Source organism: Astyanax mexicanus, chromosome 4 (assembly GCF_023375975.1).
Source record: "Astyanax mexicanus isolate ESR-SI-001 chromosome 4, AstMex3_surface, whole genome shotgun sequence".
Classification (NCBI taxonomy): domain Eukaryota; kingdom Metazoa; phylum Chordata; class Actinopteri; order Characiformes; family Acestrorhamphidae; genus Astyanax; species Astyanax mexicanus.
The window spans coordinates 15,863,275-15,886,358 of record NC_064411.1 but is presented as its reverse complement, the minus strand read 5'-3'; the positions used below and the strand labels follow the sequence as shown (position 1 = coordinate 15,886,358).

Here is a 23,084-nt window from a genome sequence, read left to right as displayed (position 1 = left end):
GAGCAAGAATTTTTGGAGGTGTCTATTCTCTCTCTATATGAGGTCCATGCAGAAACCTTGCAGCCCGTCAACAGCAGGTATTGCCATCCCACTAACCAGCCTGTTTATATACATTTAAATATTTAGCATGTAAAGTTCAGAGTTCATTAAGACTGGATGAAACGCACATAATTTAAATGGATATTGAAACACCCAGGCACGGTTTTGTTGATGAACCGTTCAGTTTGTAAGTTAAAAGGCTTGCTGGGTAGCTAGCTTCATATAGCTAGAGTTAGCTAGTTGGCTAGCTATCTTAAAAAGGCTAGCGTTAGCTATTTAGCTAACAAACTTGGCAGGCTAAGTAGCTAATGCTAGCTTTGTTATCTGTTAAATGTTAAATGTAGACTTTTGGTACCTCTCGCTGCTCTGCTAAGTGGGTGCTTCGTTTGGCTCATTCCGTGCGGCTCACAGCTGCTGCTTTTATAGTAACTCCAGTACATTCCAGCTGTTCAGAGGGAAAATTAAAAAGGAGGAAAAAAGCCTCAGACTTTAGCTTATTTGTCCGGCGAACGACTAAATGTTAAAGTTACTTAAATTCCAACCATTGGATTAAATGTACTTTTGTTAAACATCTCACCAATCATTCTCCCACAGCAACCAAAGAACCAATCCAAATGCATTTTTACATTTGCTTGAAAGCAGTTGTATGGAAAAGTTGGTTTAGCCTAAAAATAAACCAGTGGTATACAGCCTTTCTTACATGTAAAATATCAAACTACAGACCTCTTAATTTCACTAATGATTATACCAAATCTAAAGATATATATTATATAAATATATATTCATAATCTTATGAGTTGCTTGTCAAGATGGCTTACTTCATGTAACAATATCATACGTTTACATAGGCTTTCAATTACCATTATCTAAAATTACTTTTAATATTATTTTATTAGGAGAAATTCTTAAACAATATGAATTAATAATGTACTGACGTTCATCTGATATCAAATGTGTAAATAATGTTTTCACTAGTATGAAGTGCATTTTGTATATAGAGATCTAAAATATAACACCTGTAACTTAAATTCTGAATAGTACAAATGCTAATTTGAGTAATTTTATTTTCTGTAGTAGAAATGGGAATTATTTGAAAGGTATCAATATGTATATCAAAGGTAACATATAGGCTACCTAGTAAAAATTATATTCATGATCCTGGTAATAAGACTAGTTAAAATGTATTTATAGATCTGTAGATCAGCATGTTGTCATCCTTCTTCTTCTTCTTCTTCTTCTTATTATTATTATTATTATTATTATTATGAAATGGTTTATAGCTGTGTAAAATGGCTTGGGATATTTGTGAACCCTGATTACTCTCTGACCCTAAATTATAATTATTATTATTATTGTGTTTTTTTTTAGATGGAACAAAACTTCAGGAGAGCTTCACTCTACCACAAGGGCTGTTCCATTCATCTTAAATGCATTGCAAAAGTCACCCAGTCCACTGCAGTGTCCTTCAGTTTCAAGGAGAAAGTTTCAGCTGAGTTTGTAACTAAACACCTCTGTGCACTGAGGGATGGGTGGTCAGTGTTCTCCTTATCCCTGACAAAGGAAAATGAGAACAGCTTGATCGCACGTATTTGTTTAAAAATCTGTTAATAAAGAACCAGAAGGCATTCATAAACGCAAACACAGATATATACAGAACGAGTAACATGCCTGTAGGAAAAGAAATTGTGGAGAAAGCACAGAGCTACTCTGTCCACCAAGCATGGAGACAAAACTTGACGAGGTCAGATCTGCAAAAGGCTTTGTGACCCTGCAGGGGCAAATAACACCAGTGAGTGTTTTAATAGCTGGGTAAACACTGATCTGTTTCCAAGAAAAAGCACTTTATACTAACTTTTTCATGCCAACTGGGGTTAAAAATGTATTAAGTATTTGTTTTGAATATTAAGATAACTTAAAACAATTAAGTAATAAAGACTGATGTGAGCAAAAAATTACAAATAAAATAATGAGTAAAAAGTGCATTCTGTTGGGCAAGTTTACTAATTAATTTAAGCCATGTTAGAATAAACACATTGAATAAAGTAATTGGCATTGATTGTGTTAAAATATTATTCATATGTCAATTCAACAAATGCACCTCTACCTTCAGTGCTCCTAAAGCATTGTAAATTAGCTGAAATATTGTCATTGCTCTCTGAGCCACTTTCATAACCCATTTTATAAAAAAAAAATAATAGTCACACCTCACTTTTAACCCTCTAATGCGCAACATTCATTTTCTTTGCAACTTGTAAGCTACGATACTTAGCAATAAATTAATTCAGCCATTCAGAATTTAAGGTTTTCCTCAATTAACTTGTTTTTGATCATCGTACATCCTTATTTTATTTTTTAAATTACCTGCTTTTTGAATACATGTGGGTCAAAAATGACACACATTCATTTTCTATGTTAATTCATGTATGACTGAGGGTTTCTTTAGCACCAATCTTCAATTTTATTTCCCTTTATTACTTTATGAAGCTTTTTTATTTTTACATCAGATTTATAGACATGGGTCAGCCAGGACCTTTTCATAGCTCAACACAGTTCAGCACAGCTCCCGTCACACAGCTAACTCAGTACTGCTTTCAATTGTTTTATTCTAACTTTAGAAAATATCTGATGACAGTTAACTATTATTCAGTATTAGCAGCATATGTATTATTCTGTCTCTCTCTCTCAAACACACACACACACAGTGTGGTTAAACGGGTAGACCCAAATGCAGACACGATAGGCAGAGTTCAAATGAAGCATCATTCATTAATATAACGTTACAAGTAATTATTATTAGCTAGCTGTGGACTACTGTATTAGTTAGCTAAATCTACTGCATTTAGCTAACTATAACTAAAAACTATAAAATAAATTGTTATACGTACTGTACTTAGCTAAGTACATAGGAAAGTAGATAGCTTTAAAAAATCTAAATTGGGGTACAGAGTATTTTTTTTTCTTTTAAGAACTTTATCTTGTATGTATTATTATTATTATTAGTAGTAGTAGTAGTAGTATTTACTCAATCTGTGTTTAAAAGTCAGAATCTTGGTAATTTACTATTATTTACAAAACTTACAAAGGTTTACAATTTTATTTGTTTGTTTCGAGTGAATGTTTGAAACTGTTCTACTATATAAAAATATATATATTTATTCTTAATAAAATACTATTAAAGGCTTTGATTGGTAAGTACCTCTGTCAGTCATATATGAGTCATATAGCAACTGAAAAACACAGACGAATGCTTTGAATTAGTAGCTGTTTTTATTTTTTTTCATTTATGAAATATATGCTTATACTTATAATAACTTAAATATATATTTACTAATTAAATATTATATAATGATTTACATGCACCCATTGTCACCCCTTTTAACAGGGACCAGTTATGCTCATTTCAAAATGTTTCTAAAAAAAAAAATATATATATATATGTATATATATATTTTTGTAGACATTTTTTACTGTGTTCATTTATATTTTATGCAAGAGACTTTAAAAAGACAACCCATAACCACGATGGTCCTTTCTACTCCTCTACAAGAGAGGACTGATAGATAGGTTGTGTTATGAAAGTAATTTGAAACTTAGCATTAATCGCATCTTATAAAATATCAAACATATTACGCATAATGTATTTGGGATATGTCCAAAAACTTTCCCAAAACACAACAGACAGGGTAAAATGACTACAAGACACAAAACTTCAAACATAATCATTGTAAACACTTTAAATTAGTAAACTGATTATAAATCATAGATATATGGAACAAATATATTTTACATTTATCTCTGTATATGTACCTGTTGCTGTCTTTTAATGAAAGCTGTCTTTGTGTTTTCTATCTGTAGGCGTGATCTCCTCTGCGTTTGAGACGGCTGTGGTTATAGAGGGTGTGATGGAAACAGAGGAGAACTTTGTCCTCCTCCTCGACACAGGAATGGAGCTGAAGCTACGCTGTCATGTCAGGTATGGTCTGATATAAAGTGAGTATGAAAAGGTTCTTTAAGGTTACCTCAGGGAATTTGCTTAGTTGTTGCTTAGTTTCTGGAGGTATTAAGTGCTTTAATTACTCCATGCTCATGTTTTGTACATCAAAACAATACTAAATGTTTTCACTTTTTCCTTTTCAGGACAAAAAATGAAGAGTTTTTGTAATGTTTTATTAGGTTGTTCAGGTTGATTTAATATTGTGAGGGATTATTGTGTTTTTTAATACGTTAACATAGATTTTTTTCATATTTATTAAAGTTTTAATGATTAATGATCATTTGATGACTGCAGTAAACTTCTTCTGGGAAACAGGGTCTGCTGTTGAAATTTTGTTTGGTTTTAAACCTGAGCGTTTACAATTTCAGAGGAGTACCAGTAAGTAGTTAGATAATCACAATGTCGAGAGATCATATAAATTATAATAATTATATATTTATTGTAGTTTAAAGATTTGCAACATCTTTGGGCATATCAATCTAAACTTTGACTTTCTGAAATAACTTTCTATTTTTTTGCCTTTTATTATTTCACATTTGCCATCTGGAAATGCATATCTAGTTTTATTTGTTTTTTATATTTTTGTTTATCTATGTATTTTTTGCTAAAAGGAAGGCATTAAAAGTGTAATGCTAAAATATTTGGTCAAAGAAATCACAAACATTTTTTATTAAATTTGGCTTAGATTAATTCGATTTTGATTTGGTTACTCCTAGTGTGAAATAAAGCTGAAAAACTTGCAAATATTATAAAAATAATAACATGCATTCAATTATTTAATTTAATGCTGAAAAATAATGAGTTGATTAAGGTGTTGTTCAAGGCAAATGTATCCTGATAAAAGGACTCTATGATAACCACATAACTTGGTCACCTCTAGGTGGCAGTAAAGCGGTAAGCCATTGATAGATAGATAGATAGATAGATAGATAGATAGATAGATAGATAGATAGATAGATAGATAGATAGATAGATAGATAGATAGATAGATAGATAGATAGATAGATAGATAGATAGATAGATAGATAGACAAATACACGAAAGTGTTTATTAATAATGTTAAAATATATTTGTTTAGACTAACCTAGCTAGGATAGCTAGCATTAGCTAGTTAATTTAACTAACTAGCCTAGCTTATGCTACAAGCCGGTCAGGGCTAAGTGTATAATAACACAGAGGGAAATATGAACTTTTATCACAATGTTTAAACACGTTAGCTACAGAACACTAATAAATGTCTGAGAAATTAGAGTGTAAAGGGTTACACTTTATAATACTCTTGACTCATCAGGAGTAGACAGCTCCGGAACAGCAGGAGGTGTTATGAACACCTCAGGTGACTCTTTACTGACTGGCATAGTGTCCTCCTCAGCTGATCGAGGTGTCGTCTCCATAGGACTCCTGGTGCCACTTCAATGGTGTAAGAGAGATAGATAGCCTTTATTATTATCCCACATCGTTTCAGCAGCACAAACAATAAAAGGAAAAGAGTGCAAAAAGTACATAAGATTAAATTTAAGAAAAACATACATACAATGGATGAGTAAAGTGTGGAGTGCATTTATAACTTAGAGCGTCTAGTGCGCTGCCTGGGGAGGTGGTGGTTATAAAGCCTCACAGCTATATATATATATATATATATATATATATATATATATATATATATATATATATATATATATATATATATATATATATCTGTGCTTTGGAGAAACTCTTGGAGTTTCTGAATTAGTTTCTATGATATGTATATGAACGTTGTTGTTTTATTCTATAAACTACGGAGAACATTTCTCTTCGTTAGCTGTCATTAATTGGGCAACATGTGATCCACTCCACAAATTCACACTCAGTAATGAGCAGCGCTGATGCTTCCTCCAGTGGAAAATAGACAATCTCTAGGAAACCATAAATGGTGCATGTAAAAACGTGTAAAAAGTAATAATGTCTATAGTGTGCATAACCTGTGTTAATGTGTGGTGTTTAAAATTATTTTTGCTGCCTTTTAATATTTTAATATTTATATTTCATGTTAAAGTTTATAGTTAAGAGAGTGGAGACAGGTAACATTATATTATATATATATTAACCTTATAAATATGCTATAACGTATATCTGTCTTTGTTTAAAAGCATAATATAAAGTATTTCAGCATTTTGTAATTTGTAATGTATTTGTAATGTGTAACAGCGTCCATAACTACATCTCTGCTGTTTGTAACAAACACAGACTGTGTGTAAATCGGGTAAAAAATGGTGGAGTTGTGATTAATATAGGTGTATTAAACACCTTCCTCAGTGTAAATTATTGCACTTGGGGTGCAGGGTTTCTACGGCGTCTGTGTATATGATGTCTATGGCTGTAGCTGGAGCTAAGGAGTGAAGCAGAATCGTTCCAGTTATATAACCCTCAAATAAATAATGACAGTGAGCTCAGGGTGATTAATGCAGTCATGGAAAACAGAATCATTATGAAAAACTTATTTAAAAAAAATTAAATGTGGGTCAGAGCATGCGCAGTGCGGGGAGGAGCACTTTTGGATGGGTAGCAGAACACCAGTCTAAAAACTGAGGGTTTTACAGCTGTGTGGGAGAAACCTAAGGCTCATGAATATTCAAACATTACATTCAGCCCTGTGATATGATTGGCTGACAGTAGGGAATAACGAACAATAGCTCCGCCTTAGAAGGAGACAGGTGAGACGCAGGTGAAGGAGAAAGTCCAGTCTCCTTCTTCAGAAGAGGACAGAAGTCCGGATTCACTCGGTAAGTTCAGGACTGAAGAGAATGTAGAATAGAACCGTGTAGCTTAAAGTCAGAACCGGTTCTAAAGGTTCCTCAGATCCAGAACCGGTTCTAAAGGTTCCTCAGATCCAGAACCGGTTCTTTAAGCTCAGCTCAGTGTCCGATTCCACTGGAAGAACCAGGATCAGCATGGAGATCTGAACCGGGCCTGGATCAGACCTGGACCTGGTCTAGATCAGACCGGCTGGAGAACAATCAGCTGTAACAGATCAATAATGCTGTAAACTGAAGAGAAATGCGCAGATATAGATTGATATTTATTGATCACAGTGTAGTTTATGCTGTTTAAAGCGCATTACTGCTTAATGTGGACTTTGATCTGTTGGGGAGATAAAAACACGGAGCTGCTATAAAGGCGTGTTTATATGCAGTAGCGCTGTTCAACCAGCAGGGGGAGCAACGGAGCTCAAGATCACGTGGTGTGTTAGTGTTTTTAATCCTGCTGTTTTATATTATAGTTAAATAATCTCTCTATTCTGATTCAGTAACATAATAATAATATCATTAATAATAATAGAACAGTGTGTATATTTATAATGTTGTGTAATGCAGTAATATTACTAATAATAATTAAATTATAATCATTATAATAACAGTAAATGTTTCTGTAATCTGTAGAATAATGTGTAATGAGGGTAAATCACACTGTTATGTATCGTTCTCTGTTTGGTTTGTTTTGTTAGTTTATCAGGTTTTGTTTAATGCAGTTCTGATGATAATGTCATTATTGTAAGAATAAAGGTTTTATTGTAACGGCTGATCTGTTCTCAGGGGTCGGTGTCGGCAGTGTTCAGCTGTGTGTGAATGAAGAAGAGTAAATGATGGATCTTCAGAACTCCAGCAGTGGAGGAGAACCTCCTGTCCTAAAGTGAGTAAATTAAGTGATGGGTTTAATATGTAAAGTAGTTTTGTATTGTAATGGTTTCAGCTCTAATCCTGGAGCTGTGATCTGCATATTTTACAGTTTTAAAATATTGAGAACAGAGTTTCTCCTGGACCAGAGTCAGAACCCTGTGCTGTATTTAAACACAGAGAAACACTTAACAAACCAGACAGTTATTCTTATAGTAGAATGTGATTCTAATCTGTATTTAAAGTAAAAAATCTGCCTGTCACGTCTGGTGCTGTTAGCTCCTCTGTCCCTTCCACACCCAGCTCTAACGGAGGTTCTCAGGTTAACAACTACACTACCCAGAATGCACCACCCGCTGACATCACGCATCCACCTGATCACGTGACACCTCACCTGCTTCCACCAGGAAGTCCCGAATACTGATTACTGGCACTATAAAGGTGCACGCCAAACAGACTACCACGCCGCGTATTGTAGGTTATCCTCGTACAAAGCGTTACTTATCTCTTGTCTCAGTTTACTTTGTGTATGACCTTGCTTTTTGTTTCTCGACGCCGATTTTTGCCTCTGCCTTTGATATTGGATTGTTTGTGTATGACCTGGACTGTGCTTTCACCACCGCCTCTTGGATTATCTCTGATACTGGATTGCTTGTGTATGAACTCTGGACTGTCTCTCGTTTATGGTATGGTTTTGTCTGCATTGCTCTGTCTACTGGTGATCACCCTTATTTCTGTATCGACCCTGATTACATCTGTTTATTATCATAATAAACATACTCTGTTTTTATCAGTATCTGCGCTTGTCTGCTATTCTGTTCTGACCATGACACTGCCTTTAATATCTAATTGTAATATTAATAATATGTTTCCTTCTGGCACAGTAACAGTATTAGGTGGTTGCTGTAGTGATGTAATGCTTTTGCTAGGTGGTTGCTATGGTATGGGGTGGTTGAACATTTATGTAAAAAAATATGGTCCATGTTTTCCTTTTAGTTTATAATACAGTATAATTGTGTAATTGTGTAGCTCTTACCAATACATGTTATTAACTAGTCACAGATCTATAAAATACATATATTAAATATGATCAGGTGATGACATTGTGACATCATAACAAACACACAAATATATTCAACAGTATTGTTAAAGAAATTAAAATATGTATATTTATTGGACGAGCATTTTTCAGAAAGCTTCGGGACGCTTCTGGGACGGTTATGAAGAAGTTAGTCTGGAACCTGTGAATAAGTTTTAGTAAAGGAACACATTACTCCACACTTTACTCTCATCATGGATCATCATGAAGATCTGTTTACAGGGAGAAGAGAGCAGCATCTCCAGCCCCCAGTGGAGTGTCTATGAAGAGTGACCGGTCCATGGATCGTCCTCTAAAGTTCAGCAGTGGAGGAGGAAGCTCTGGGTCTCGGTACATCACTGCACTAAACTACTGTTCTGTTCTGAGAGTGAAGCTCTTCAGTTCCTGATCTTTATTAAAGATGTGCTGTGTGTTGGAGTTTCACTGTGTAAATGCTGGAGTTTCACTGTGTTTAATGTTAACAGAACTGAAACCCAGAGAGGAGCTTCTCCAGAACCCAGCTGTGTTTCTATGAAGAGTGACGCGTCCATCGAACGTCCTCCTGATTTCAGCAGTGAAGATATGACCTCTGACCCACAGTGAGTGAAACATCACTTACATCATTTACTGATTTTTACTATAATTTACCTTTTTAAACCATATAACACACACACACACACAAGTTTTTCTGTATGTAATGATCAGTGTACACAGCTGGGTGTTGAGGGGGGTGTGGGGGCGGTTTAGATTAGACTGACTGACCTGAACAATGAGAGTAAATTACAATATCATCATATATCTATATTAGGGGTGTGTGATGCTGATAAAATGAATATCTAAAAATTTTTCATACTTTTGTCAGATTAAAAAAACAGTATTTTGCATTATTCAAAAACATGTTTAGAAAAGTATAGATTATGTTATATTGTAATAAACTGCACTTCTTAAATGATCGTAAGATTTGCTGACTAAATGTATTAATGAAAACAAACAATATATTTAATATTTAAACATTAAAGTCACACCTTTAAATATTGAACAGTGCACCATGTGACCTACCAGATATCCTTAAATAAAAGCATCAGTGTTAGATTGGCAAAACTAAATTATATTTATATAAGTTATATCAATCAAATTAAAACATTAATTGTATTAATCACAACAATATTCTGTGAAGGGACAACAATCATTGTGCAGTGTGTTGTGTCTGGCAGACTAGATTATTTTTTGTTTTATTGTTAATGTCAGTATAAATGAGAATATTTTAATGTGCTGAGTGACTGATTTTAACTGAGAGCTTTAATGGAGGAAATAAACACTAGAGTAGCTCCATATTCCACCTTTAGCAGCCTGGAATGAGAAAACATGCCTTCAGCTGTGTGTGTGTGTGTGAGAGAGCATGGGGGAGAGAGAGATTTGGAGGAAAATGAAGCGTGAATGAAAAACCCACAATGGTCACAGAAATATCTTGAATGTGACAAAAGTAATACTAAATAAAAATAAATGAAAATCTGACATTGATTTTGAACTGTGGGTCATGGGTCTTGCAACAGGATAATGACCCTAAACACACAGCTAAAAACACCCAAGAATGGCTAAGAGGAAACATTAGACTATTCTGAACTGCTTCTATGAGTCCTGACCTAAATCCTATTGAGCATCTTTGGAAGGAGCTGAAACATGGAGCCGTCTGGAAAAAGCTCTTTCAAACCTGAGGCAGCAGGAGCAGTTAACTCATGAGGAGTGGACCAAAATACCTGCTGAGAGCTGCAGGAATCGTTTAATTGCAGTGATTACCTTAAAAGGTTGTGCAACTAAATATTAAGTTAAGGGTACCATCATGTCTGCTCAGGCCCAGGTTTCATGAGATTTTTATATATATTTTATATACTTCTGTTGAAGCATGGCTGAAAAGCAATATCTGACTTTCATATGTTCATTTTCATAGCATTTTTATTTATTATTACTTTTGTCAGATTCTAATTATTTCTGTGACCATTGTGGGTTTTTCTTTCATTAACCGCGGGGTACCAACAATTTTGTCCATGTGTGTACATGTGCTCTGTTCTCTCCTCTTTTATACTAAATTAAACACAATTAATGCTACTTCTGCTGAAATTGCTCTGCTAACGTATCTAAAATATTATTGATGGTAAACTAAAGCTTATATAAGCACTGAATCGTTTCTCCTAACTGTATGAAAAATATTCTCCACTCAAAGCTTTATGACACAGAGCACATTAGCGCCATCTGGTGGCCAAACCACAAAGTGCTTTATGTGTCTGGTGGAAAATATTTTTTTTTGGCTAGGATTATTGCTTCTAAAACTATGTTCCAGTGTATTGAAAACAGGACATTTATTGTTTCTTTAATAGCATTGAATAAAACGTTATCATCTGTCGTGCATATATTTATCATCTCAGTTGCTGGGGTGAGTGCATACATCCAGTAATGGGAGAATGTGTTTTAGTACAATACATAGACCAGTAATGTATTCAGAATTAATTATAATACACTTTAAAACATACTATGTTAATTGAAATTCTGGAAAACCTTTTAGCTGTTTTCTTTCTAATTACTTTTACATTGCTGCTGAGCTGCTGAGCTACAGCTACTGATTGCTCACCTGAATGTTTGAGTATAAATACTCCTCAGTTTCAGCTATTAGTTGCTGAGTATTGAATCTAGGTTCCCTAGCTCTTCTACAACACATATCTCTTTGTTATTCTGCCTTATCGTTTATTGACCCCTTTCTCTTTTACTGTTTACCCTTTTTGCCTTGCTCAGTTTATTGTTTGTTGCTTTCTGTTGCTTGTTATTAGACCACCCTTCTGCTTATTCCATTTCTGTCTATTTCTCTGTGTACCGTCCCTGCTTTCTCCTCTCTACTGGTATGTTGTTTGTTTATGCTGGCTTTATGTTACTGACCCTGCCTGCTTTAGACTATCCTTATCTGCTTGTCCCTTTTGTTAAAAAACTGTTTAAACTGTTTGACTCATATCAGCGTGTGTCTCTCCTGGTTCTGGTATTCCTGATACATTTATTTACATTTTATTTTAATTACAGATTAATCTTTTCTTTGTATCTATTATTTGCTGCTATTCTTTATTTTATTAATAATCTCACCATATTTTATTGAAACACGTTTTTTAGATCAGCTGATTTAATAATGTGGATTACAGTGTGGCTTTTCTGTTCATCCACAGTGAGAAGAAAAAAAACTTTTCCAGAAAAGAACTGGACCACATATTCAAGGTTAGTACTGAACCATATATATGATGGGAATGATTTATTTTACATATAAATTTAACTTTACTTTAAAGTTTTGATAATACCTTTTACAGATCAGAGCATCCATAACTCCTTTTATCCTCAGATCAGTGTCATCATCTCTCTCTCTGTACTGTAACAGCATTACTGATTCTCTGATGTTTGTTCTTAATCAGAAACTGCAGGAGAAGTTTATCTCTCTAGTGAAGAACGAGCTAAACACGTTTAAGAAGCTCCTGAGTCCAGATTACCCAGCATGCTCTGAGGGAGAGGAGGATGATGATCAGAAGGAGGGGGTGCTGAAGGTCACACTGCACATCCTGAGGAACATGAATCAGACAGACCTCGCCAACACACTAGAGAGCAGTAAGAGTTCTGGGTCATGAGAATGGGGAACAACTAGTGCTAATTTATTTCCTCAGAGGAGTTCTGCTTTTCAAATTAGAATAATAAGCAGTAGTTAACTGGATTTTGTAATTATAAGATATTGTGTCACAGCATCAAATGTATCCTTAAACCTAACAATTATCTACTGTATCAAAGTTGTTCTACACAGGGGTCTTTCATGAAGATCACAGCTAATTACATTTTCCTTATTCTCTTCCTCTGTTATCAGAATTAGCCCCAGCATGTCAACGAAAGCTCAAATCCAAGCTGAGAGATAAATATCAGATACTTAATGAAGGAATCTCAGGCCATGTAAAGTCAGCACTTCTGAATGAGATCTACACAGAGCTCTACATCACAGAGGGAGATGGAGGAGATGTCAATCAGGAACATGAGGTGAAACAGATTGAAGCTGCATCCAGGAAAAAAACAACACAGGAAAGACCAATCAAATGCAACGACATCTTTAAACCATTACCAGAACAGAAACAACCCATCAGAACTGTACTGACTAAAGGAGTTGCTGGAATTGGAAAAACAGTCTCTGTGCAGAAGTTCATTCTGGACTGGTCTGAAGGAGAAGTAAATCAGGACATTCTCTTCATATTTCCACTTCCTTTTAGAGAGCTGAATCTGATGAAGAAGAAGAAGCTCAGTCTGGTAAATCTTCTTCAGAGCTTTTTCCCAGAAACACAAGATTTAAAACCAAGACATTATAAGGGCTACAAGGTCATGTTCATTTTTGATGGTCTGGATGAGTGTCGACTGCCTCTAGATTTCCAGAACAATGAGAACTTGGTGAATATAGAAGAGCAAACCTCAGTGGATGTCCTGCTGACAAACCTCATCAAGGGGAATCTGCTTCCCTCTGCTCTCCTCTGGATCACCTCTCGACCAGCAGCGGTCAGTCAGATCCCTCCAGAGTGTTTTGACCAGGTAACAGAAGTGCGGGGTTTCAGTGACCCTCAGAAACAGGAGTACTTCAGTAAGAGGATCAGGAATCAGGACCTGGCCAACAAAGTCTTCACACACATCAGATCTTCAAGAAGCCTCTACATCATGTGCCACATACCGGTCTTCTGCTGGATTACAGCCACTGTTCTAGAGAGAATGCTGAGTGAAGCTGAGAGTGGAGAAATTCCCAAAACCCTGACGCAGATGTTCACACACTTCCTGATCTTTCAGATCAAACACAAGAGCCAGAAGTACAGTGGGAATAGTGACATTGATCCTCAGCAGACTAGAACAAGTATCCTGGCTCTGGCGAAACTGGCGTTCCAGCAGCTGGAGAAAGGAAACCTGATCTTCTATGAGGAAGATCTAAAAGAGAGTGGCATTGATTTTAGAGAAGTGTCTGTGTACTCAGGAGTGTGTACCCAGATCTTCAGGGAGGAACATGAGCTGCACCTGGGGAAGGTCTTTAGCTTTGTTCATCTGAGCGTTCAGGAGTTTCTTGCTGCTTTATATGCATTTCTCAACAGAAAAATTCCAAAAGAACAATCCACTGAACAACAAACCAGTAAACTCTTCAAGGTTTTCAGCAAGTCAACAATGACTGACTTCCTCAGCAGTGCCATAGACAGAGCCTTACAGAGTGAGAGTGGACACCTGGACCTGTTCCTTCGTTTCCTTCTGGGTCTCTCACTGGAGTCTAATCAGACTCTATTAGGAGTGTTGCTGACCCCAACAGAGAGGATCTCTCACAGCAATAAAACAGTCCAATACATCAAGGAGAGGATTGAGGAGAACTCATCTCCAGAGAAATCCATCAATCTGTTCCACTGTCTGAATGAACTGAATGATCATTCTCTGGTGCAGGAAGTGCAGAAATACCTGAGTGGAGGTGGTAAGCATCGTCTTCAACAGGCCAGGCTCTCTCCTGCTCAGTGGTCAGCTCTGGCGTTTGTGTTGGTGAACTCAGAAGAAGAGCTGGAGGAGTTTAACCTCAGTAAATATGATCCATCAGAGGAGTGTCTTCTGAGGCTGCTGCCAGTAGTTAAAATATCCAGAAGCGCTGTGTGAGTATTTTTATTTAGGCCTTCACGCAGTTTTTAATCAACTGCTGATGTGTAGAATCAGTTTCCTTTCAATCACTGGTGGATTCACATTATGCACATTGTCACATATAAGCATGCATTATCCTTTGTGTGTAATAATAGTTTAACCATCATTTTAATCTAAACAGTACATGAAGTTTCTGTCTTAGACTGATTAAATACAATCTTTAAAAAAGGTTTTGGGCAAGTTTTTGTTTAAATAAATGCACACCTCTTGCAGATCCACTCTAAAGTAGCACTGGGTGATTTGACAAAAACAATCATATCTCAATATGCTTTGGAGAAATGATGATTAGCAATACAACATAACAATTTCATATAGAACATACATTTTAAATATCTGTATTTATTTCTAATATATATATATGTGGGAGAAGGTGTAATGTTTTTCTTTCAAGTTCAACTTGGAAAATAGAATAAATTCACATACTCCAAAAAGCCTTGCTTGTTTTTCTGTTTTGTTAAACATTTTATTTTCTATTTTAACTCATTATAATCTGTCCCAGAGCTTTTGGTGAACTGTATGCCCATGCTGATCACAAATAAAGTGGAGATTTCTGCATGTTAACTATCTCAGTATAAAGAAACACCAGCTATTCTTTGTCAATCCATTCAAATATTCTTCTTTGGGTTTATTGTGAAATCATTTGCTTATTCGTTTTTTTTAGACTAGCTTCATGTAATCTTGGAGTAAAGACGTGTGAAAATCTGGAATCAGTTTTAAACCTGGAAAACTCCTCACTGAAAGAGCTGGACCTCAGTAACAACGACCTGCAGGATTCAGGAGTGGCGCTGCTCTCTGCTGGACTGAAGAGTTCACAATGTAAACTGCAGATTCTCAGGTCAGTGTTTCTGTGATTTTTCATTTAAAATTATCAGGGCTGTCAGCATTAAATCATTAACATACGCTGTTAAGTTGGAATCAGTAACGTGTTACTATTTTTTTAACCCAAGTTTTATTTCGGCACCAAGTTTGACCCCAAGTTCTGCCGTAATCTGCCCCACCTCCACCCAACATGCAGATTTCTTTTCTGGTTAAACGACTGAAGCGCTTTAATGCGGTGTCCAGCTGTAACAATCCGGTTCAGACTTCCAGCTCAGACCTGGATAGAGAGCTTTGTTGCTCTCTCTCCATCTCTCTGTTTGTTTTTGTCTCTCTCCATTTGTTTCTCTCTTTCTCTCTCTCTCTCCGTTTGTGCCAAAAGTTTTACACAAAAAAATAAAATCCGCAATCAAAATGTTAAGAATCAAAAGCAAAAATTGTATGTTGCAAATTCAAAAGAGAAACAATATATAGCAAATATTTTAAATATACTTGGCTACTTTATTTTAGTTTGGATTTTGCCAGTTTTTGCTTTTATTTTTGTGTTCTTGTGATTTTTTTTGTGGAATTTATTTGCATTTTTCTGTTAAAGACTTTTGCTTCTGGAATCTCTCCTTTGCTTCTGCTGAGTTTTGGCACACTTTTCACAGGTGGGCGGGGCTTAGAAGAAGGCGTTCCCCTTGAATCTCCATTGGTCAGCTGGTTCTGGACTGACCACTGAGACTGACCACACCCACCCCGCTAATTTCAAGCGTCCTTCCAAACACGGAGAGCAAAAAGCTTCCAGTGCACAGCAGCAGCAGCGGATTGTGTTTACAATTAAATTTCATACAAACGTTCTGTTTAATGTTATATTATGTTATATTATTCTCTGTTTCACTCCATTAAAAAGCTCACATTAGCGTGCTAAATTTTCATGCACAAAGTAGGTAACTAGTTAACTCACTAGCTCAATGACTAGGTAACTCACTAGCTCACTGACTAGGATACTCACTAGTTCACTGATTAGGTTATTAGCTAACTCACTAGCTTACTGAGTAGGTAACTGGCTAACTCACTAGCTTACTGAGTAGGTAACTCACTAGCTCACTGGCTAGGTAACTCACTAGTTCACTGAATAGGTAACTATCATACTTTGTGCATGAATATTTAGCACATCTCGCTAATGTGAGCTTTTTAATGGAGTGAAACAGAGAATAATATAACATTGAACAGAACGTTTGTATGAAATTTAATTGTTAAAGTATCTGCTGCTGCTGTGCACTGAAAGCTGTTCGCTCTCTGTGTTTGGTAGGACGCTTGAAACTGGCGGGGTGGGCGTAGTCAGTCTCAGACGAGGGTACCCATCAGTCCAGAACCAGCTGACCAATGGAGATTCAAGTGGAACGCCTTCTTCTTAGCCCTGCCCACCCGTGAAAAGTGTGCCAAAACTCAGAAGCAAAAAACTAAAGCAAAAGCAAAGGAGAGATTCCAGACGCAAAAGTCTTCCAAAAATCCCCAAAAATCTACAGAAAATTCACAAAAACACAAAAATAAAAGCAAAGACTGGCAAAATCCAAACTGAAATAATTTTCAAATAACCGTAAAGGATAATAAAGTAACCAAGTATATTTAAACATATATATTTGCTATATATTTTTTCTCTTTTGAATTTGTAACATACAATTTTTGATTTTGATTCTTAACATTTTTTTTTTTGCCCGCCACCACCACCCCCCCTCTTCGGAGAACCATTAAGACTTTATTTGTATTAAAACAAACCTCTGATAACTGAGGTCACTGTGCAGAGGGAGGACATAACGATGTGTATATATACAAATTAAACCAAATAGAAAACAATACATAGGAGAAGAGAAGAGAGATAGAAAAAAAAAACACAAAAGAAGAAGTTGTGCCCTTGAAAAAAAAGAAAAAAAGTTATTATAATATATATAAAATATATAAACATTATTATAGTATGGCTTCCTATATTTTTCCATTTATCCATCCCTAACATAATAACACACAGAATAACAAAAAAAATGAAAAAGTAAATAAAAATAGCTAAATGTCTTAAATGTTGAATGTGTTATGTGACTGTGTGCATGTGTGTGTGTGTAGGAACATTCATGTAGTGTTGATATATGGATGATGTGGTTATAGATACAGGGGTGATAGCGTTCCAGTGCCGCACTGGAATTCCGGCGTAAAAAAAAAAACATGCGACAATAAGTGAGCTCCGCGATACAGTTAAAAAGATCCGCGTGTTACAAGATTGGGGTTCATGTCCCTTTAAGAAATGTATGTGAAGCGCACTATATTTTGTTTAGATCAGTTTGGCGGAGGCAGCGGCAGTGTGTGATTAGGAGCAAATTAGGGTTAGGTGGCTGCTGCTTCGTCTCTCTCCGCCTCGTGTTAGGCGAGTTAACATCCACGGCTCTCCCCTCTGTTCTCTGAATGCTAGCTACGTTTATGTTTGAGTGCTTAGAACTGCTAATAAATGAAAGAAGTGCTTGGGAACTCACCCTGGACTCCTGTGACTTGCTTTGAAAGAAAACCAAGTGAATTAAAAGTGGGTATCACCCTAGAGCAGTTATCTCTAGCCCAAAGAACTACAAGTTCCACTGGTTCCCGTCCACGGCCAGGAGAAACAACTGCCAGAAGAAAAAAGGTGACACGCGCGGCAGTAGGTGAGTTCCGCGGTACAGTTAAAGAGCTCCACGCGACAGTAGGTGAACTCCGCGGTACAGTTAAAAAGCTCCGCGCGACAGTAGGTGAACTCCGCGGTACAGTTAAAAACCTTTTGGCTGTGTTACATTGATGAGTGTTTTCCAGTTTTAACAATGTCTTCCTTTTAGAAATGAATTCAGGATTAGTTAACCATGCTAGAAAGTAGCCATTCATTATTATGGATCTGTCACTATGTTGCAAAAATATTTAATACAGTAAGGAGCCTAAGTTTATTGTTTTAAATAAATGTTCTATTTGTTTAAATTAAATTTGTTTAAAGCTTGCATCATTCAAGCTTCCACAGCAGTAGAGTTTAGATTATCAGCCCGAGCCTGACCCGATTCCCGACCTGTACTCACACATGCGCTCCTCCACTCCGCATTACGCACTTGTCTTGCAGAGCTGTGTGTAGCTAAATAGCCAACAAAATGGAGCCTTCTGAAGTGAGGAGAAACAGGTGAGCTAAATTTGGTCCAATGCAAGGACAGTCAGAGGTATGGAGCTAATTCAAGTTAATTGTTGATAGAAACAACACGTGTGTCGGCTTCGTAGAGTGTGTTAAGTGCAGAATGCTATAACCTTAAAATAAAGGCCATAATGCTCATTTAAACAGCTCTACTTAATTAAAAAAGGCGGGTTTTAATTGGGTCGTCGGGTCGGGCTCAGGGCAGAACGTGCATATTCATTCCTCATGTTTTAACAAAAAACACTGCATTTTATAATTATTTTTATGGTGTTCCAGTTCTTGTATTCTTCCTCTTAGTGCTTCCTTCTCATTTGCATTTCTAACTGCATACGCTGGTATTCGTTTTTACAGCTGTAACGCCAGACAGAGTGGAGCGACGCTTGCAGAGTAAAATGAACAAGCAGGTTTATTTACAGGCAGATAACCAGATGGTACAGATGTTAGAGCCAAACAAACTATAATCTCACCAGAAACAAAAGTCGTAGTAGTATACACAGTCCGTGTTCGTAACCAAAAGAGCAATAAATCCAAATGGGGCAAAACAAGAGACATTAACCGATAAACCAGAAAAGAGGGTCGTAACGAGAAGGCAATAGAAGAAACCATGAGAAACGCTTAGTATGCAGCCAAAGTCGACAATACCTCGCCAAGATAGAATACATAATGCAGCCTTAAATACAAAACACATGATGAGCACCCGGAACTTCCACAGAACACAGGTGAATCTGAGCGTCGTAGCGTAACGTGATTGGGCGAAGGAGAGCGACTGACGGTGACGTCATAAAACATAGGATTCTGGGAAACGGAGTCCGGTAGTGTGGAAGGAGACTCAGGCTGCGTAACAACAGCTAGAATCGAACATGGCCAGTTTCCATACCAAGATGGAAATGATCTGTGTTTTCGTGAATAACACTATAGACATAAGGCAAAAATGAAAACATTATCTAAAATATGACAATAAGGTCATACACAGGCTATTAAATGTTTGAATAATGTGTCAACATTTATGCCTACGTGCAGTATGTTAGTCATGGTGATTGTGTTTTCCATAATGTTTCTCCAGAAATCAGCATTGAGGGTAATTAAGATATCTTCTTCCCATTTTTTTATTGGGATAGCGACTTTTTGGTCTAATTTGAATAAAAGCCTATATATTTTGGATAGAATTTTATCTGAAGAAGAGATATTGAGGAATTCTGAAATTGGTGAAAGTTCTAGTATTGCATAATCTTTGATTTTTGAGTTTAACATAGGTCTACGTTGGAGATGTTCTGGTTCTGGTTCCTCTCAATGCTATATTTCTGGGTTAGATGTGAGAAAGTAGCCAAGTTATTGTTGTGTAGAACGTGGTGTAAATGTTTAATACCTTTTTTCTTTCCATTTTTGTGGTTTTGGTGGTGGGGAAGACAGGGTGGTGCCATATGGGTGAGTATTTAGTGGGTGGAAGTCTAGTGTTTGTGTTCTTGTGAATTTTCCACCAAGCTGTCAGAGTCGATGATATCATTGGGTTTTTGAAACAAGGGTGGCGATTGATTGTTGTGCTAATAAATGGTAAGTCTGAGATTTGTATTTCATTAATTGATGTTTGTTCTACTTCTCTCCATATTTCATCAGTTTCGTTTGGTTTTATCCATTTAATAATGTACTTTAATTGGTTTGCAGAGAGGTATTGTTGGAATTTTGGAGCTTCTAGGCCTCCCTGAGTTCTTTGTTTTTGTAATGTGGTTAATTTGATTCTGGGTGGTTTCTTTTTCCAGTAGAATTTAGAGATGATTGCGTCTAATGTTTTAAACCAGGTAGGTGTAGGTTGGATGGGAATCCTTGAGAAGAGGTAGTTTAATTTAGGTAATATTGTCATTTTGATTGTGGATATTGGTACGATAGTGGTAGGTTCATCCAGCGTTGGATATCATTGTTGATGGTTGTGAGTAGTGGTCTAAAATTAAGTGTGTGCAGCTCAGACAGCTGGGTGGAAACTTTAATGTCCAGGTATGTGATGTGTTCAGTGCACATAGGGATAGGGAGTGACTGAACTGCTGTGTCTGATAAGTTCATGTTAAATGGTAGAACGGTGGATTTAGACCAGTTAATGGAAAAATCTGAGATTTTAGAGAATGTTTTAATTATTTGTGTAGTCTGAGGAATTGAGGAGAGTGGGTTTTGTAGAAATAGTAGAATATCATCTGCATAAAGGCTGATTTTTTGTTCGGTAGTGTGGGTATGGATACCTTTGATATTTGGGCATTGTCGTATAGCTGCTGCTAATGGTTATATGAAAACAGAGAACAGCAGAGGAGAGAGAGATCCTTGCCTAGTTCCTCTGTGCCAGTGATGGTAGTAACGGCGTTAAAATAAACGGCGTTACTAACGCTGTTACTTTTTTCAGTAACGAGTAATCTTACTAATTACAATGACTGTAACTATAACGCCGTTACCTTTTCCGACACCCCGTTACTGCACGTTACTTTAGCAGCTGAATGAACTTTTTTTTTAACTTCGCGTACACAGACAAAGGGCCCTATGTTCACCCCGCGCAAGGCGTGTAGCGTGGTGCATTGCCACCCCTCAACAGTCTATTTTTACGCCTTGCACGCATCCTTAAAATAGCCTTGGACTTTTGGAATATATTAAGGCCGATGGGCATGGTGGTCTGGTGTTCAGGTAAATTTCTGGCGTGTTTCTATCTTGGCGGCGGAAAAAAGCTTTGCGCGATTGATCACCCTGCGCCCTGTGCTCCAAAATATGAAATGGAAAATTAAAAGAGAAAAGCACTTTGACTGAACATAAATGTATTTTATTTCACTTTGCTATTATTTAACTGAATTTCACTTTTATATCTGAAAAATAAAGCATGTTGTCACCCTGGCGTCTTGTGCTGCCCGTCAATTATATAAAACTTAAAACATTTGAAATACACAGAAATATAAAGCTATATGTTAGCATTCGTTTCTTATCACCAGGGCAAATTTATTAAAATATTAAATTTATTAATTCATATATATTTTAGTAACTCAGTTATTTTTTTGGAGAAGTAACTAGTAACTATAACTAATTACTTTTTCAAAGTAACATGCCCCACACTGCTCTGTGCAGTGTGAAATTCTGTGGTATTAGTCTGTTAGTATTTACTGTGGCTTTGGGTGAAGTGTAGAGAGTTTTAATCTATTCTATAAATGATTCTCCAAAACCTAGTTAATGTAGTGTAGTGGAAAGGAATTTCCAGTTAACCTTATCGAAAGCCTTCTCTGCATCTAAAGTGACTATTGCAGTTTTTGACTTATGGACTGTTGTGTGATGTATCAGATTGAGTAGTCTGCGCATGTTGGTAACTGATTGTCTGCCTTTGATGAAGCCGGTCTGATCAGGATGTATGAGGGATGGGATAACCGTTTCCAGTCTGGTAGCTAATGTCTTACTTATCAGCTTTGTGTCTGTGTTAATTAGTGACAGTGGACGGTAGCTGGATGGTAAGGTAGGATCTTTGTAGGTTTAAGATGGAGTGATATTGTAGCTGTATTAATGTTGGTAGTCTCTTATTGTGTTTAATTTCTGCTATTACTTTACTGAACATTGGGCCAAATATTGACCAGAAGTGCTTGTAGAATTCTGCGGGAAAGCCATCTGGTCCTGGTGCTTTGTTATTAGGCATCTTACGGAGGGCTTTATGGAGTTCTTCTGATGTTATTGGCTCTTCTAATATGCTTTTTTGTTCTTCAGTTAGTTTGGGTAGGTGTATATTATTGAGGAAAGTGTGAATATCTATTGGGTCTGGATCGTGTTCTGGTGAGTATAGATTTTTATAGAATTTCCCAAATACTTGATTAATTTCGTTTCATGTTTGCCTGATTAATCCGGTCTCATCTTTGATTGATGGGATTGTTGTTTTTTTCTTTGTTATGTTTTACTTGGTTAGCTAAGAATTTACCAGATTTGTTGTTGTGATTAAATTGTTTATATCTTAGTCGTTGTATTTAAACTTGAGTCTTCTTGTTTATAAGTTCATTATACTGTGATTTGCATTCTTTTAACTCTTTTTTTTTATTTTATCTGATGGTTTTTTTTATCATTTCATTTGACAATTCCCTGATGTTGTAGATTAGACTCATTTTCCGTATCTTTCTTCTTCTTACAGGAAGAGTAAGAGATGATTTTGCCTCTTAGTACTGCTTTCCCAGTTTCCCATAGTATTGTTGGTGTGGTTTCTGGAGAATCATTTATTTCTAGGAAAGATGCCCACTCTTTTTTGATGTAGCTGTCAAATTCTGGGTCTGTAAGTAACGAGGTATTTAGTCGCCAGCTGAAAGTTTTATGTAGTGGATTTTTGTTCCATATAAGTGAAACTGGAGCATGGTCACTGATTATTATAGGGTGATATTTTATTTCTGATATATTAGCTATAATAAAATTGCTGGTTAAAAAATAGTCAACGCGAGAATATGAGTGGTAGGCTGGAGAACAGAAAGAAAATTCTTTAGTGTTTGGGTTTTTGAGGCGCCAACCATCACTGAGCCCTAAGTCTGTCATGTATTGTTTAATGATATCTGTTGAATGCCAGTAACGTGTATTGTGTGCCATAGTTAATCTGTCTATACATGGGTCAATGAT

At 36.3% G+C, this 23,084-nt stretch overlaps 5 protein-coding genes across 10 annotated transcripts in view; 3 read left to right on the top strand and 2 right to left on the bottom strand.

Moving 5' to 3' along the window:
- The window catches only part of LOC125801308 (zinc finger protein 154-like), a 224,299-nt gene that overhangs the window by 23,683 nt on the left and 177,532 nt on the right, over positions 1-23,084 (bottom strand). The window lies entirely within an intron of this gene.
- LOC125801338 (zinc finger protein 239-like) overlaps positions 1-23,084 on the bottom strand; it is a 241,569-nt gene that overhangs the window by 126,073 nt on the left and 92,412 nt on the right. The window lies entirely within an intron of this gene.
- The window catches only part of LOC125801230 (zinc finger protein 239-like), a 270,259-nt gene that overhangs the window by 198,889 nt on the left and 48,286 nt on the right, over positions 1-23,084 (top strand). The gene's annotated exons all lie outside the window — the stretch shown is intronic.
- Positions 1-23,084, top strand: part of LOC111188839 (NLR family CARD domain-containing protein 3-like) — a 453,074-nt gene that overhangs the window by 416,857 nt on the left and 13,133 nt on the right. For 5 of the 6 annotated variants that reach the window (XM_049477134.1, XM_049477131.1, XM_049477130.1 and 2 more), the window contains exons 3-8: positions 8,999-9,118; positions 9,253-9,366; positions 11,974-12,022; positions 12,214-12,403; positions 12,654-14,442; positions 15,150-15,323. In XM_049477134.1, coding sequence (XP_049333091.1) covers positions 8,999-9,118; positions 9,253-9,366; positions 11,974-12,022; positions 12,214-12,403; positions 12,654-14,442; positions 15,150-15,323 — 2,436 coding nt within the window. The remainder of the gene's footprint in view (positions 1-8,998; positions 9,119-9,252; positions 9,367-11,973; positions 12,023-12,213; positions 12,404-12,653; positions 14,443-15,149; positions 15,324-23,084) is intronic. The other variant, XM_049477135.1, reaches the window with a different exon arrangement.
- The window catches only part of LOC125801241 (zinc finger protein 484-like), a 356,394-nt gene continuing 340,926 nt past the window's right edge, over positions 7,617-23,084 (top strand). The window contains exon 1 of the mRNA XM_049477661.1: positions 7,617-7,705. The gene's annotated coding sequence lies outside the window, so the exon portion shown is untranslated. The remainder of the gene's footprint in view (positions 7,706-23,084) is intronic.